General features: G+C 37.8%; 2 protein-coding genes across 2 annotated transcripts in view; one reads left to right on the top strand and one right to left on the bottom strand.

Moving 5' to 3' along the window:
- Positions 1–1,389: 1,389 nt before the first annotated feature.
- On the top strand, positions 1,390–5,267 carry LOC124269001. Its single transcript, XM_046704033.1, has 2 exons — positions 1,390–1,546; positions 3,110–5,267. The coding sequence occupies exon 2, from the start codon at positions 3,151–3,153 to the stop codon at positions 4,189–4,191; it is 1,041 nt and encodes a 346-aa protein (XP_046559989.1). The 5' UTR covers positions 1,390–1,546; positions 3,110–3,150; the 3' UTR covers positions 4,192–5,267.
- A 3,956-nt stretch (positions 5,268–9,223) lies between these two features.
- The window catches only part of LOC124269002 (stAR-related lipid transfer protein 5-like), a 98,403-nt gene continuing 89,360 nt past the window's right edge, over positions 9,224–18,266 (bottom strand). The window contains exons 3-6 of the mRNA XM_046704034.1: positions 18,056–18,191; positions 15,754–15,868; positions 14,709–14,805; positions 9,224–13,770 (exon numbers count right to left, since the gene is read on the bottom strand). Of these exons, the coding sequence (XP_046559990.1) occupies positions 13,614–13,770; positions 14,709–14,805; positions 15,754–15,868; positions 18,056–18,191 (505 nt within the window). The 3' untranslated portion in view covers positions 9,224–13,613. The remainder of the gene's footprint in view (positions 13,771–14,708; positions 14,806–15,753; positions 15,869–18,055; positions 18,192–18,266) is intronic.

The following is an 18,266-nucleotide window of genomic DNA, read 5'->3' as shown; positions in this document are numbered from 1 at the left end:
TCTTGTTTCCTTACGATTGTTTTGATTTTGAATTACAAATGTCATTAGTTTATATATCTCAGTTTATTATATTTAAGAAAAAAATTCGAAAGTCTTGTATTCCATGATAAGGAACGACATAACCAGCGGCATAATTGAACCTTTCCAGTTCTACTACCCGTGCTTGCAATATATAATAAGGGTCGAGGTTGAGTGTTGGACCGAAAGTTACCTTGTTCCCAGTTCCCCAAAGCACCAGATTCCTGTCCTCCAACGACAGGAGGCACAATCGACTGTTGCAGAATGTATTCGCCTTGACAGCTAGCAATGTGTGCCTGGGACCCATTCTACCATGGATTTCCGAAGGGACACTTTTGATTCAAAAAGCTGTCCTACCAAAGTATATTGTTCTTTTCATCATTGCAAAAACGTCATATGCCAGCACCCGAACCATACAACCGAATGAACGTGATTATGTGGTTAAACCATTCACTCGTAAAACAACATACATGGAGAAAATGTGTGAAGCCCATCTCAGGTGATGTGTCCCTCTCTGTGTTAGGTCTGGAATACTGCTAAACTCTTCGGGAAAGTGTAGCGCCCATCAATGTGTTGTTTAACACTCAGGAATGCCCTAGATGTTTAATAACCAGTATATAATCAGTATATAATGAGGTCAGATCGGATAATCCAGTGATTGATATTATCAGCACCGATCCATACCATCAAGGTGAGATGACTGACATTCAAACCCAATGTTTCCCGTTTTGAATATAACCCGATACTGTACAGATAAAGCAACTGATATTGATTTTAACAGTTCAATATAAGCATCTCTGCCATATCAGCTCTACCTCTTCACTTTTTAATCTTTTAACTAGTGACTTCTTGTGACTTCATTATGAGAGTTTGAACCAAGTAAGAGTTGATAAAGTAATAAATAGGATGGTGTGGTTCATTAAGCTGCGAAATGTGAGACACAGGTTTTGTAAGCACTCAACACACACAACGCTGGTTTTCAGTGAACATGCCTATCAAAACTGGACGTGCAATAGGCGACACTGCAGTGTTGAAATTATGAACGTTGACAAAATACTCCCAATAAACCAAAGTTCCAAAGGCTGCTCGCTATGATTTCTGCTGTTATTTAGAACATTCGTAATATAAGTATATACGATAAAAGGTTATAACAAAATTATCAAAGAACAAAAAATCAGTTTCGGATATGACGGAGTGTGGTATGTCAAACATCCAGTTCTACACACCCCTCAAATTTAATAAAATATTTGATACAAATGAGATTTCTATGCATCTTCCAGTCAAAAGTTGACCTTTTACAATTTTGCTGATGTCTAAAATTGGAATGCAGGCGGCAAGCTATGAGGATGTGTACGCATTGTTCAACATTCAGGTCAGGACTTGCCCACGGCTATTTATAGATCATAACGTAAACACTTGATCTGAGAGAGAAGCTTTCTATTTTCTGTTAGAGAGGAGATTGCTTGACATGGGATTGTTACTCTTTCTATGGTCTTTTACATAACTAATCATCGCCTTGGATTTCCATGTAAGTATGGAGTTTATTCTGTAAGCTGAAACAGTCTAGATATGAGGTCGATTAGACAAGGAAGTAAACCATTATCATAAGAAGATTCAGTGTATGTGTGTGAGTGTTTCAAACTTATGAGGACATCACAGTTTGTTCAGAACATTATATGTATGTGCAACTTTCCTATTTTCAGTGATTATGCCGAAACTATCTGAAAATCAAATTTTTTGTAACTTTATTTCTTTTTCCAGTACATGTTTTACAATAAAGGGATAGTTTATGGTTCAATACACAGAATGTCTACACAACAAGGGCATCATTCTAGCCATATGATGGTGTTCTGTAAACAATAATGTCTGGACCAGACACTCCAGTGACTGACATTATGCACCTCAGTCTATGCTATTAGGCAACATGCATCAACCAAGTCAGCAAGTCAGACCACTCAGTCCCCTTGCGTCTTCTGGCAAACATTGGTTGTGAGAGACAATTTCTAAGCCGGATGTTCACAGGTTAGGTATAGTGATCTCAAGATAACTTGATTCTTTAATGTATCTAGGTGCCTCTAAGGCAGACATTTCCATGCATTTCTGCCCAGTATGTTGAACACCACAGGTTACTAGGCACTAATTCTACCCTTGTGTGACCACCATAGTTCACCGGGCTCCAATTCTAACCTTGTGTGACCACCATAGTTTACTCCAATTCTAACCTTGTGTGACCATCAAACTTACTGTGCTTCAATTCTAGACTTGTGAGACCCCCATAGGTTACTAGGCTCCAATTCTATTCTTGTGTGACCACCATATGTTACTACGCACCAATTCTACCCTTGTGTGACCACCATAGTTCACCGGGCTCCAATTCTAACCTTGTGTGACCATCAAACTTACTGTGCTTCAATTCTAGACTTGTGAGACCCCCATAGGTTACTACGCACCAATTCTACCCTTGTGTGACCACCACTGGTTACTAGGCACTAATTCTACCCTTGTGTGACCACCATAGTTCACCGGGCTCCAATTCTACCCTTGTGTGACCACCACTGGTTACTAGGCTCCAATTCTAACCTTGTGTGACCACCATATGTTACTAAGCACCAATTCTAACCTTGTGTGACCACCATTGGTTACTAGGCTCCAATTCTACCCTTGTGTGACCACCATAGTACTAGGCTCCAATTCTAACCTTGTGTGACCTTCATATGTTACTAGGCACCAATGTTAACCATGTATGATTTGTTGTTCTTTTGTTGTTTAACGCCAGTAATTTACAGACTGACATCATATAGCTGTAATATTGTGAAGTGTGCCAGCGGTGTTAAACAGCAAACAAAAGTATTGAAATAACAGAACCACCTCTTGCCTAAAACAATGTTTTACTGAAAATTGCTGTGAAACACAATAATTGTAGGTCACTTGACCTTTTCAGATCACATCCCCACCCCAAGGATGGGTACCTGACATACAGTTCATGCTTGTTTAGTGGCTGATAGAAGCAATGCTCTTCAAAGTTATTTTTTCAGAGAGGTGTCTTGACTTGAAAAAATATTCAGTAATGCTGACACAATTTCTGTTTCAGTGACTGTCCTGTGATCCTATCAGTCTGCGCACATTCAAGCCATGGCGACAGCCCCCGCTGAGTATGTGATACTTGATATGAATGCTAATGGGGACTCCAAAGCAGGGATGAGAGAGAAAAGAAAGCATCACATTGCAGATGTGTTAATGTCAAAAAGCCCCCTGGTGGTTTGCCTACAAGAATTTGTCTGGGTGGGTATTCATTCGAGGGGATGGAAAGAGTTTGATGTTCCCGACCATTTTCAGTATGAAGGCCACAAAGAAGCAGGTTTCATATTTGATGCAAGGGAAATCACATACTCGAGGATTGACAACAAAACATCAGTGCGAAACATGTATGACAACATGGTGAAGAGAAGTGACATGGTCTCAGACTACTTTGAGCTGCCAAGACTTTGCGTCTTTAAAATACAGAGCAAAGGGGCTCCTCATTTTGAGATCCTCTGTGCCAGTTGGCATGGTCCTCATAGGGTGTCTATGGAGAAAAAGAAAAAGGCTCTTGATACGTTGGTCAAGTTTCTTCTGAAACTGAAAGTGGAAGAGGAGAATATTCCACTCTTGCTTGGGGGTGACTTCAACATGCCAGCATCTGCTGTGGAGAGAAGACTCCCTTCGAATGGCAGTCTGATGCTAAACACGCCAGATGACTCGTCTATAGATATGTTCATCGTGAGCTCTGATATAGTGCAAATATTTAGCATTTCAAAAGTTCATACCATGAAAAAACATTCAGCATTTGACCATTTGCATTTGGAAATGAATTTTGTAAATGACACTAACCTTGAAGAACAAATTAAGACTAATAAATTGTCAACAGGGGACAAAGGGCCACATGCATGTATATGTTCTGAACAAACATTGTCAGCAATGAAGAAGATAACATCGCCATCAGTGGTTGCATCCAAACAGAACACTGAAGGCCAAAAAAGAATGAAAGAGGCAAAGGGTGCAGATAACAAGATGCCAAAAAGTTCTGAACAAACATTGTCACTAACGATGAAAAAAGTATTGCTATCAGAGGTTGAATCCAAACAGAAAGCTAAAGGCCAAGAACGAATGAAAAAGGCAAAGAGTATGAAATAACAAGCAGATGTCTTCCTTTCATCTGCACTACCCAGATAAATATCAATCCCTGTCCATTTGTCACCGAAAGTTAATTTTCAGACACGTGTATAAACATCTGACCCACCATGTTATGGTTGGAAAGGCAGCAATTCATGTATAACAATACTTGAATTACCATATTTATAACATACTGACTGATTGTTTTCCAGTATGATACGTAACAAGTTTACAGCCATATGACAGCAGGCTGTAAAAGAAGAAGTCAGGACGACACAGTACAGTGCTTGATATGTGAAGCTCTTAAGTGGATTCTTACATGAGTCATAGGTTGTAACTTTGGACCAGTGTTACCCAGAATCCCTACAAACAAGGGTGGTGTTGATTCAAATGTATTTGGGAACATTTCATAGCACAGGGGCAACCCTCTCATCCTGTATGGAGGTATTCTGATTCAATAATGCATGTAGAGAATTCCATCATAATTTCAAATGTTGACCTATGCTGAAGGATTGTTTGATTGGTTGGTAACATACAGTACAATGAAAAAAAGAAGTCGGGCAGTGAGTGGGAGAATGGAGTGACGAATGTTTCCTGATAATCTAGCTTCATACAATGGAGGCATTAAACAATGGATAATCAAAGATCTTTAAGATTGATTTGGTTCAAACAGAATTCGCTGTCAGGAAGAGGAAGAGATGGAATTGTCCTTGTGAAGGTGACAGGTAGCACCTGCGTGAGACTATGAGTGCCTTAAAGAATACCTGATGTTTTCATCTCAAGAAAACAACATGGCAGTTGCTGAAAAATGTAGAAACACATTTTGCTGCACCAATCTTTATTTGTGTTTGTTGTCAAACTTCATACCTGATGTATATATGGAACGGATATATAGTCTACCTTTTCTATGTATTAAGTGTTGATGTCACTGGATTAGAAGCTGCTAATTTTACAGCTATGAGTATGAATTTGGAAAGACTTAAAAAAAACCCCATCAACTGGTTAAAAAACTCAATCAGTATTTGTTTATAGCTCAAAAATGTATTTATTTTCAAATGGTGTAAGAATAAATTTCATACTCTAAAATGTTAAAAGATGTCCAAAGTCCTGCCGTTGTTATTAAGACCAATATTGATTTAGTTCATCAGTGTAAACAAGGAGCTTATTTACATACCACGAGCCATTGTTTTACTGAGGTATTTTTAAACTTGATAATGCAATACTCTTTGTTTACAAAACAGTTATTCAAAGCGTTTTAGTGTTCAGCACCCATTACTGGTATTGGAGTCTCACTGTTCCAAATTGATTCTAAATTACATATTTGTAAACACACCAAGCAAAGATATTCATGATGTTTATAAGCAGCAAAATGTCAAAAAGCTTGTAAATACTAAGCCCACCCTTTTTAAATAACTTGGATTACTGATTTTTCAACTGAAATGCAGAATTAGAAAATTGGGAAAAAAAACTACTTCAATTTTTGTTGGTGGGTGCTTCGACCTGACATATCAAAATGAATAGTAGGAGGGGAAAAGAAAACACTATAAAGTCGGCCAAAATGTTTTTTATTCAGCTTGAAAGTACAGTTTCTGGTACCAGGTATTGAAACTTATCATCTCATTGTCGTATTGTGATGGCGAATAATTCAGCTGTTGGTACTCCAATTTTGACAGCAGATATTGTTGCAGTTTGTTTTCCTGATTGTAGACGTGTCAATACTTGAACATAGATTAAATAAAAGTATTTGATATTTTTGTCAAAAATCCCTACTCCCTGAATGGATGATAAAAAAAATAAAAAATTATTTAATAAATCTAGGCATATACTAAAACAAAAGTAATTCAGAATTGTTTTTCTGTAACATTCGGGAGTTATGAATAAACAAGGAGAGTGTAGTTCAATTTAGAAGTCAAATTCTATATAGATCTAGTAAATGAAAACATATTGGGAGCAAAGGGAACTAACTCTATCACCGGAAGTTCGGTTGCAGACGAAATAATTAAGTAAAACTTCACGTTAAATTAAGAAATATACAATTTTAAACAAAGACAATTATGCAATTTTTTGTAAAGAAATTCAGGAAAATCTCGTACCTCATTTCGGCAGTCAATCATATCCTCTTGTTAAGTTTTGGAGGAGATCAAATACATTTTCGCTGGTTTCTCAGACGTGGCCAGACGATCTGTAGTCCGAATGAGTGTAGACTTTTCATTATCGTCGGTTGTGATGTTTGCAGTGTATGTGTATGTAACGCCTATTGCCAAAGTCAATACGTGATTTGAAATTGCACGTAGATGGATAGGTCTTCTTTTTGAATTTTCACTTGAAGACCCGAAGATCGAGCCGCGATGAGGTCTCAGCTAACGAACGAAATGACATCCGAATCATGAATGATGTTTTTTCGTTCAAGAGGTTGCCTGTTAAAAAGTTGTCTACTACATGTAATTCCTTAGTATTTCCCATTTTTCGACCGCAGTCTATACAAAAGCAAAATGTTTCTGACATGTCGTCAATGTCAAACGTGTATCAATATCAAAACCTGTCAGATTTCCATCGTGTTTCGTACCTGCCATTTGCAGACGACGCTAACACTGTACAGTCAGGGGCGCATAACTCTTATTAGTTTACCACAACTACGAGAGCGATCGCGAAAGTAATCATAAACTGGATAGAACCTGCAAACAAATAAAAAAAATAATCTGTCTTAATTTTATATTTTTTTATCCCGATTAGTGTTTGCCCATGTTTGCAAAATAATCAGCAATAATTTGTCCAGTCGACGGGAAATAAAACGGCAATTTCCATTATTTTTTTCTTCTACGTAATTTCCAGAAATTGATGGTAAGCTGGTCCGTAATCCAAGTTATTAGAAAATGGTGGCCAAAATGAAATTAGTCATATCGTTCATAATATCAGTTTCTAGCCCCTGGTTACCAACTCTTCATGCCGTTGCTGACAACAAACGAGGAAATGGACCCAGAAAATTAGGTTGTGTTTGTCATTTAAATGAGTATGTTTACAGCAGATCGCTATTTACAAATATTATTTAGCTATCATCCTATTTATAAAAGTTTGCTGTAGATGTGCTACATGTTGTAAAAGTTTTATATATATGTATACACTTTCAAATATTGTTCAGTATTCCAGCTATATGGCACCGGTCTGTAAATTTATCAGTCTGGACCAGACAATTCCAGTGAATTGGGATATGACATGTCAACCAAGTTAGGGAAAGAAACCTTCACACTAGACACAGGACCAGTGTGAATGGACAGTTATTAGTGGTCCTGTTTGTACCTCACTGGACCAAAATAACACTTATAGATTTACTTAACTATCACTACAAACTTCACTGGCCACCAGTACCACTGCAAACATATCATTTAGTGGTCCTGATGAATTTTTACTAGTCAGGGACCACAGGACCAGCACAAATTTCACACATTGCAAGTCAGCAAGTCTGACCACCTGATCCTGTTAATTGCTTCTTACAACAAGCATAGGTTTCTGAAGACCAGTTCTAACCAAGATAATACAAGGGTGTCAGCATTGTGAAATGTCCAATTTTCTATATGTTTGTATCTTTGCTTGTAGTAGTAAATGTCTCATTTTTTATGTTTATATTTCATATGTGGAGAATTTCTCCATATTTTAGTACTTATTAACTGTGCAATATGAATTTGAGATGATAAAGTCTTATCTTCAGGGCCATATTGTGTTTAGCATGTGGCTTGGCCAGTCCAATAGGCATTTCTTTATTCATTGAAAGTTTCGACCACAAAGGTATCTTCTTAATCATCAGGGGACTAAACCACGAAGACATTTGTCAAACCTTGAAGGTTGTCCTATACAGGATTTGCCTAGAGTTTCATGTTAAAATACCCAGTCTAAAATGTATACATATTTGCAGTGTATTTTTGTTTCAGCTGCCTTATGGCTGGAATATTGCAGATTGCCATGTTAAACAAACCTAACACAGAGACTTGTGCTAGTCAGTTTCTGCACAGTAGACATGAGGTTTCATATGTGATGCCTCTTGAGGGGCATGGGGTAGCCTAGTGGTTAAAGTGTTCCCTCGTCACCATGGGTACAATGTGTGAAGCCCATTTCTGGTGTCCCTTGCCGCGATATTGCTCGAAAATTGCTAGAGGTGGCATAAAATCCTATCCACTCACTGCTGCCGCTTGTTAATCAGTAAATCAGTTCTGCATGAAAGTGTCAAAGTTGTGCTGCCAGTTCTTCTTTAGGAAGTGCTTCAAGTGTACTGGATATCTCATGTTGTGTAAACCATTCTAAACTTAAACAGACATGCCATTTACTTGGTAGGCAAATGTTTTACTAAAGTTTTGATGTTGATTTGTTGTAAATTAGGATGTATTCTGATAAGCTGAATATTGTTTAGCAAACACTTTCACTACTGGTACAAGGCAACCCCACTACCCCTCCATGTTAAATGATATAAGGGTGGTTAGATTGCCAGACTAACTACAGCCTAGGGGTTGCGTCATGATCTCAACAGATGACAGACCTAGAGGTAACTGTTCTATACCGAGCCATGTTGTGCTCATGTGAGGAAGGAGTGTCTTACTGTACATTAGTATGTTGTGATTTTATGGGTGCATCAGTTACCATTTCCTCAAATATTTGAAGTATTGGAAAATGTAGAGAGTCCAGGATAAACATATTTTCAGAAGGTGTATTATGGATTGGCAAGCCCTATTTAAGACACGGTTGTACTGCGGGTATGTGGCGTTCAATTTCTTTGTTTCTTTGGTTAAGAGGCACTATTCTTCATTGTATAAAAGTGTTTGTATTTGTATCGACCTGTAAAGATCTGGGTTAGAATTGGTCTTCAGCAATCGATCCATGTCGTAAGGAGTGACTAACGGGATCATCGGTGGTTCAACGTACACCAACAGCATAATACATGTACATGGCTTGATGTGTCATTCCCAGCTGTCAGTGTGGATTATTCACAGTTTCTCATAACATTACGTGAACGTCGCTGACTCAGTGTTAGACAACAAACAAAGTAATGAAAACACAGGCACAGTTTGTTTCACAGCCACATTTATTGTTCCATATTTGATAGGGTTGAAACGATACAGCAAAATCATGATACGATATGTACCATAACACCATGATCGATACACATCTTCACATCTAATGGTGTGGAAACTTCAGGATTACAATTATTTTAAATCGGGTACAACTGGAAAAACTACACGAAGAAACTTGTTAGTCGCAGCTATTTTTAAATTATGAATGCTAATTACTAAACATGTTTCGATATCTGACTGACAAAATTGCTGGGGATCATATATAGAGTAGCTTGTGGTTTATTTGAGTAGTGTATTGTATGAATGCATTAAACATCATGATGTAGATGTACACTGATGTATCGTTTCATCCCCAATATTTGACAATGTTTAACATTGAATAAGTTCGACAGTGGTCCTCTGGGCTTGTGAATGGTGACGACACTCTACAGCCTGTGACAAAAGTACCTGAACAGACTGCGCACTACAGACCGTAGCACAAATAACTCACTAGATCAAGTAGTGAAGTATGCCAGGGATGGGTATGCCATGGGATACCCATGGGATGCCCTGATGTCTCATCAAGCAATGCCACATACAGTATTTGAATGGTAACAAAATCTATACAGTGTTTCAGTATTTAATTGAAAACTACTGAAAATGTGAATACCATAAGGAATGAAAACTAGCACTGTCTGAAAATAAAACAAATTGCAAGCGAACATTTAAAAAGAAAACAATTTTGCAATTTCGTGTATTTCAAATTCCACATGTTCATCAATATGTAACTAATGATATAAGGAATACGATTTGTAATCACTATTCCTAAAATTTTCTTGTTACTTCAGACATCTTGTGTAAATCATTTGAGCTGTGGTAGCTGACATACTTTGATACCAGAGTTACTTCCTTCCAGTTGAAGAATAATACAAGACCGTCCGAATGCATACCACATACTAGTACATGAGAGAGAAAGCAGTTTCACTATATTCACGGAAGTTCAGCTGCAGTTCAAGCGCCTCTAAACACAGAAGGTGCTAACATTATGTAAATAGTGGTCACATTAATTTACTATTTTTTAATTCCATCCTTTTGAAAAGATACGTTTTGGGGGGTAATGTTTCACTTCTTAAAATCCCTTACTACCTCTTTCTCCCTCATAATTGTCCTTGTATATTTGGTTAAGGCTGTGCCATTGACATAGCATGACAGTATATAAAAATAAGCCTTGATCCCAAAGTCTTAAGGTACCTTAAAGCTGAATTATTTTATAATGTATAATTGAGCAACTGAAATACTTAAGGGACTAGATCAAAAGTTGAGGTCAGATAAATGTTGATTCCCTAAATTAAGGGTTGGTGAATTTGGCCCATTAATGGTTTTCTATCCAACAAGATAACTGATTTCTAGATGATTAAGTTTTTAATCCAGCATGTAACCTTTGAACTGGTCCCTCACAAAATAGTTTTGGTAACTAGGGAACCACTAAATCTGTACTTCTCAACACAGAGTTAAGGCTGCAACCCCTAAGCTTTGATGTGTAACTTCCAACACTGAAACAGTGGCGTGACTGTAACAAGTAAAGTGTGCCAGTTTGGAAAGCATAAAGATTTAAAGCAACACCTTCTTATCCATACACTATGAAGTACTTACAGTTTGATTAATTTACAGATATGCACATTTGCCACTTATATTTGAATTGATAAATACTCAAAATAAATATTACTTCTGAGCATCTAAAAATATGGTTGAAATATTTCTATGGTACAAGGTTGTGCTTGATGTACATAAGTTAAGGATCTATCTACAATATACTGAATAGGTACATATTCCATAGACTTCATAGAACTTTGACTTCATGATTGTAAAGTTTTTAATGCATTAAAATTACTTACAGGAAGCCTCACAATGAAAGCTTTACATGTAGTAAACTTACAGAATATCATGAGAAATGACAGCAATGTGAGCTGTCAAGGTATGACCAATCTCTGTGACACTGGGATCCCTTGGAATCTTCATATAGGAGAAGTCAAACAGTGTGATGTGACTTGGAGAAGAAATTTTCTATATATTTTGGCTGCATATTTGCAATAAGGTCTGATGTAATGAAGGATATATCACCAAGCAACATAGGTGTGGTGCTGAAAGCAAAGATCAGAATCAAGGTGGACCAGCAGATCCTGGCAAGACTGAGGGAGCCAACTCAAAGCACAAGATGACTGGACCACCTCTGTGTCCTTTAGTATAAGATATCCAAAAGAATCAAATATTTAATATTCAACTCTAAACATTTTCACGAAACCCATGAGCATGCTGACAGACTTAAAGGATCATAACTGGAGTGAATCTAGGTTTGGATACATGATAGAGGATCCTGGCATAGTAAGGGTGGTAACTCTTTGCAGCAAACTAGTTACTTGAACAAAGACTAGGTAATACATACAAGACTGACTTGAGAGACCTACTCCTACATCTACAAACACTACAAAATGATATTTATGTACAATTACAGAAATATATGTAAACACACTTTAATTTAAAGTATATCGGAAATCTACAATTACATTTCTGTATATTAATATTCCGTTTCATGGTTATTAGTTCAGCCAGGAGGAGTTGATCAATATTGCTTCAAGGGCTTGTATACACTCCATTCCAGTATGAAGGATGTGTACCTAGGTCCATGAAGAATTTACCAAATGACAGCACTAAACATTTACATTGTAACCAAGGAGAATTGGTATGGTATTTGAAAATATGACAGATGAAATCACATACCACAAGTTGTTTAGGACAATGTCTCAGACATTCAAGTCCCATGACTGACTGGATGAACCGCTTTTAGCATTATTCCAGCAATATCACGGTGGGGGCCACCAGAAATGGGCTTCACACATTGTACCCATGTGGGGAATTAAACCTGGGTCTTTGGCATGACGAGTAAACACTTTAACCACTAGACTACCCCACTGTCCCGAGCATCACTTACAGTAATCACCTACAACCAGGCATGTTGTAGAAGACATGTATGTGTGTGGGTTTTCAAGCTCCCACACATTCTCTTTCAGGTAAGGCTTCAACTTGTAGATATTTCAATTGTAAGATAAATAATTCCCATAATTAACCAATATTCCGAACATTACATTAAGACTTACATGTATACATAAAAACAGCACAAAGTGGACAGATACGAAATGGACTAGTTGTTCAACCCTCATTTGACATACAACACACCATCAACGCATATAATAATGCTTTTGAAAGCTTAGATGCTTCATAAATTGCTTTGATGATATTTCAACAATATTATTTCTCCAAAGTATATTTTTCTAAATATGCTTGATGGTAAATTGTATGTCTAAGGTTCATGTGTACCAATATTAGTTTTTACATGGGGATTTGCAGAAGAATATGCCAGATAGACAATATATTCATGGGTCTCATAGCACTGAAGGTACATATAATCTAGCCATTTCAAAAATATACTTTGCAATCATATAAACTTGGCAAAATGACTGAATATTGTGTGACTTTCATGAGGTGATCATATAAGTATACTGATCGTCTAAACACAACGGTTCAACTCATGTTGATATGACTTCCCATCTTGAATTCAAGAAACTGGAATTAATGTTATAAGACATATCACAGTAAGTGTCTGTTGTTACCCAGATGTTTTTGGTCCACTTGGTTTTGGCTATTGATTTATTTGGCATCAATACATTTGGTAATCTGTGATAAAAGGGAGGTAACTCTACGATGACAACAGTTTCATGAAAGGAATTATTACTCAACAGACTAGACTTCAATGGCTTCTAATAATCTTTTCTTGCAAAAACCTTTAGTGCCACTTAAGTTCCTCTTCACACAGTGAAACCTTGCTAATCAGGACAACACTTAAAAGTGAAATCTTCAACTACACATGTATAATAATTTTCAAGATTCATAAACCCTGTATTCTATGCATATCTGGGGTTTTCAGACAAAGTTGTTTTTTTAATAATTCAGGGGTTCTGGATGAATAGTTTCTGGTCAACATTGTAACACTGAATCTTTAGATATTTTGACAAACTTGACTCACTAAATACATTGTGTAATTCCCAAACTCCACACTACTAAAGTGCACAGCACTTAGTTGAAATGTGTATTCAAGATGCCATACCCAACAGAATGACTTCAAGATATTTAAGCCAACAAAGATACCCCAAAACTTTAAAACATAAATTTGTACCTGCATTCAACAATAATTGAAAAAATAATTTTCCAGCAGTTAAAATAACAAAACACTTGATTCACACCAACATTGTGTGAAAGTATGGCTGACGATAAAATGCACGTGGATCAACCTAGTTTCTCATACTTGTATATCTGACATAAGTCTTCAGTGCCCCAGTGAACTGACACTCATCCCACCAACTTCCCATCTTCCTTCAGACAAGCTCGGAGGTTCGCGAAGAAGTCGACCATAGAACCGGGGATGGCGGAATCCACTAGCTTCTTGGGTAGCATCCCTTTTATATCCGGCTGTATCAAGGTCACCAGTTTTGTATGATTTGGTTTACTGTTGGCAAACAAGAATAAATAGCTAAAACAGGACTGGATATAAATACAATCATTCTCAGGTAATATGGCAGTGGAACATGTTGTAAATGCATCAAGAACAATGGTTGTATTTTTCAATGAAAACTGGCGCCAATTACCGAATATGGTTACCATGATGATTTCTGATAGGCAAGCACTGTTATTTTTGGTTTAAAAAATGATTTGAATAAAAAAATTGTTAAGAAAGTTATATATATTTCAGTTGTCACTTTACATTGACAGTGTCTTATATAATGATAGTACAGTACTGAAGTTATCCTGTCATAAGCTAAAGCAACACCAGTTTTATTACTTATTTCAATCAAACACAGAATTTTAATCCCCCAGATTCTTGCTGTTTCAGAATTGGTCTACCCTGACATTTATTTTCAGACTGATTTATCTGATCATATCAAAGGGTAGTGGTGACAGGACAAATCCAACAAGTTGTCTCCCTTTGACTGAAGAGAAAATTCTTAAGGCCTGTGTGAGACTCCTGCATTTTACCTTAATGTCACACACTCTCGCATTATCTCTCTAAACTCATGCGTTATTGAAAATTGTTTAAAAGTATTTGGGGGTGGGGAGTTATAAATCAGCATCTTAAAATAACCTAAAAACCAATTTATTTGGGGTGAGTGAGTGGGGCTCTTGTCTTCCCACCCCCCACCCTCCACCCCTCCAGGGTGTCATCCTGGAGCTTCTCACTCATTGGAACTCTCAGGGAATGACAGCTATGCCTATAGTCGAAATTAACCTATTCCCCCAAAGTGATAAACTGGCTGCCAAAGAATAAGAATATCTCAAAAGCTCAGTCGATATATTCCCAACTCAATAAAAGTGCATGCTATGTGTTAACTCTGGGAACAATGTAAATGACTACATGAAGAAGCTATTGATGTAAAGAAAAGATCTTACTCTGGAAACTTCTGGCACAGCATTCCACAGGAGTAGTTCCATCCTCGGACATACTTGTCCTGGGGCGGACACTCGTCATCACAGGAAACGCTTACACCTGGAACATTGCATCACAACCTTAGGGGTTTGGGTAGTACATATCGGAATACTACACCTAAGACATTCTGGAACAATCTACTGGATACTTCACAGTTGTGCATCTTATAAGGTGTAAGGAGGACTACTGGCCTATAGTCTAAGGTGAGGTGAGGTGAAATTGGATTTAACGTCGTGCTTGAGAATATTTCACTCATATGACGACGTGCATGCGTGTGTATGTGTATGTGCGGCTGCCTGTACTAGCCCAGACTTAAGCTGGTTTTATAGTGCTAGCTCACTGAGATACCATGCCGCAGTGAAGCATGAATATCCCACTCAGACACAGTATACTGACTCTGAGCCGACCAGTCATTGTTGTACCCATTAATGCCGAGCGCCAGGCAGGGACCAACAAGTACCATATTTTAACGTCTTTTGGTATGACGCGGTCGGGGATCAAACCCGCGACCTTCCGCTCTCCGGGCGGACGCTCTAACCACTACACCACGGAGGCGGCCCTATAGTCTAAGGCACATGCCGAGTTTCGTCCTTTAGATGCCTGTTTCACGGTTTGCCCAATTGCCCTGACTATTCCTGGTCTGCTATGCTCATGGTCGAGGTGGAAAGCTAAAGGAATTCTAATATTTTCGATGTTTAACTTTCATGAAACCCTGGGTGGTGGTGTAGCCTAGTGGTTAAAGTGTTCGCTTGTCATGCTGAAGACCTGGGTCCGATTTCTGGTGTCCCCTGCCATGATATTGCTGGAATATTGCAAAAAGCGGCGAAAACCCAAACTCACTCACTTCATGAAAACCAAACTCACTCACTCACTTCAGGAAACCCACAAGCACACGTAGAACTCTAACAGATAATCTACTCTATTTTATGCTGAATTATTTGTAGCAGGTTTACATGGATGAGAAGAGATGCTGATACACCAAACTGCCTAAAACTGAACCTCAGTTACCATTAGTAGATATGAAGGTGTCTTCTCGTACTGTCAGAATACAATCCACAAAGTCACGTGGGGATATCAAACCCATGCAGGCACTGTCTGTACATGTTCTGTTGATTCTTAGATCCTGAAAAAAAGAACACTTCATAGAGGAGTCTGAACATTTACATAGACCTTCAGTATGGGATACAGAGGCATACCCACTGGAAGCATGATGTGTATGCCTGTCAGAAGATATATATAGGTTATCACCGCGAGTGTGTTTTGGGATGGTTAATATCCTGCATTAGGAATAAACATTGTATTTAGCGAGCCTTGGCGAGCTGTATACATAGTGTTTATTCATGATGCAGGATATTAACCATCCCAAAACACACGAGTGTGATGACAACCTTTTATCATACAATGTCATTCTTACTTTATAATTTAAAAAAAATGCGATTTCATTTGCCACAAATCATGAAACTAAACTTCGTGGAATGTGTCCACATATCTATGACGTCACAAATATGGGCGTAGTAATACTTGACGTCACAAGCTCTGCGACGCAATGTTCTACTGATCACTCATTTGACTGCGTTATGTCATCTAGTTCCTGTCAGTTGTTATGTTAAAGTATGTATTGTTGTCAACAAATCTTAGCTTATGTTTGAAAATAACAACAAACTCGCGTGGAACTTCAGAAACCTTGAGTAAACCTTTTAAACAAAAAATGCACTTTAATGTTCTCGTGACATTGTGCATCTGGGTTCCTAGTGCCGTTCTCTCGCTAACACTGACATGCGGTCGATGTTGGTATCTTCATAAACCTATGAATTTCTATCTTCGCTTTGTAATCTACTCCATCTATCATAACCAGACATGAATTTTCTGGGATCAAAGCACTGACAGTACCGTAACCACGGCCGCCAATCCGGACACGCCCGCTGACCATTGACGGCATGTTTGTTTACACTGTGAAAGTAGTCCCTAAAATTTGCATATGACCTCTCTAATTTGCATTGATATCCATATATGACCCCAACGGATACCGAAAATATCTGTTGGCTTTATCCTGCCGAGAACACTATCCATTGTATGATAAAAAGGTTTATTATCAATTGGAAGCACAGCATTTCAATATATACTCTCTGTCAGGTGATTTGGAATAAAGATATATATATACCTACTTGGTCCCCAGCGATTCAACTCATTGGGATTTGACTGTATATTAACCTTATTGGACTGACTGACTGACTGACTGAGTTTAGTTTTACGCCGCTTTTAGCAATATTTTAGCAATATTCCAGCAATATCACGGCGGGGGACACCAGAAATGGGCTAAACACATTGTGCCCATGTGGGGAATCGAACCCGGGTCTTCGGCGTGACGAGCCAACGCTTTAACCACTAGGCTACCCCACCGCCCTAACCTTATTGGAAACAGAACAGTATATGTAGGTCCTCTGACAGGATATAAAGGTTTATATTACTTGTTGGCAGCAGTGAGTTTGCACATATCTTCTGTCATAAGATAAGGTAAGATAATTTCTTTATTATCCCAAGGGAAATTTGGTTTGCATCATGTACAGTTCTCCAGGTTTTACATTCATAAAGCATCTATACATCATTGCAAATGATAATAATAAAACTATTTGTATAAAATAATCAGGATATAGATACAACAATTTAGTACACAAACATTGATATTGACTAGAAATTCTATATTGCACATTTGGAAGTCATTCATTGAATTTGATATTGATACATCCAATACTAAGTGGAACAAATGAGTGGTTTACCCTGTTTGTTCTAAAAGTCGGCATTTGAAGCCAGAAGGTAGTGAAGAATATTCCGAAAAATGTATGGATCATTTAAGTTTGCCTTTTCGGAAATTTGCTGCTCATAATAACTGCCGAATACTTTTGATAGGAAGCCCAATGATTTTAGCCGCAGTGTTTACGATTTTTGGGAGTTCTGAACAGACAGGTTCCCGAACCAACTCAAGAAATTATATGTTATGACACTTTGAAAAAAGGTTAGTTTCTACCAGTCAAGCAGAAAATACAGTCGACATTGTTGCTACTGAATCTAATCTTATGCAACAACCTGCGTCATCTGAAACCATTGATTGACCAGTCAGTTATGTAAATACATTGAGTAACAGGAGTTAAGCAGATAGTCTACAATTGCGTTATTGATTAGAGCCCTAAAGATAAACTTGATTGGGATGAATAATGGTGCTAGTCACAAATACTTTCACTGTTTTCTCAATAATTGGAACATGTGTCATCAACATTTCTGACACATAATCAGCCATGTTGCGTATACTCACCTCGTTAATTTCCCTGATTGTCTCGATCTTTTTCATAGCCTTGTCCCACTTCATTCTGAATGAGTTGCCTGGCAATGGGTCAACGTACTGAAACACCACATCTGGCGGGCAGTTGAACTCGCTCTGACCACGGTATCTGGAAAAACACAGATTAATACAACATCAGTCAAACATTTTAAGAATCAATGTTTTTTTCATGTTTTCGTAAAAC

The sequence above is a fragment of the Haliotis rubra genome, unplaced genomic scaffold, assembly GCF_003918875.1.
Source record: "Haliotis rubra isolate DU_JTF1 unplaced genomic scaffold, ASM391887v1 Scf141, whole genome shotgun sequence".
NCBI lineage: Eukaryota > Metazoa > Mollusca > Gastropoda > Lepetellida > Haliotidae > Haliotis > Haliotis rubra.
This window is presented reverse-complemented; position numbering and strand designations above follow the sequence as displayed.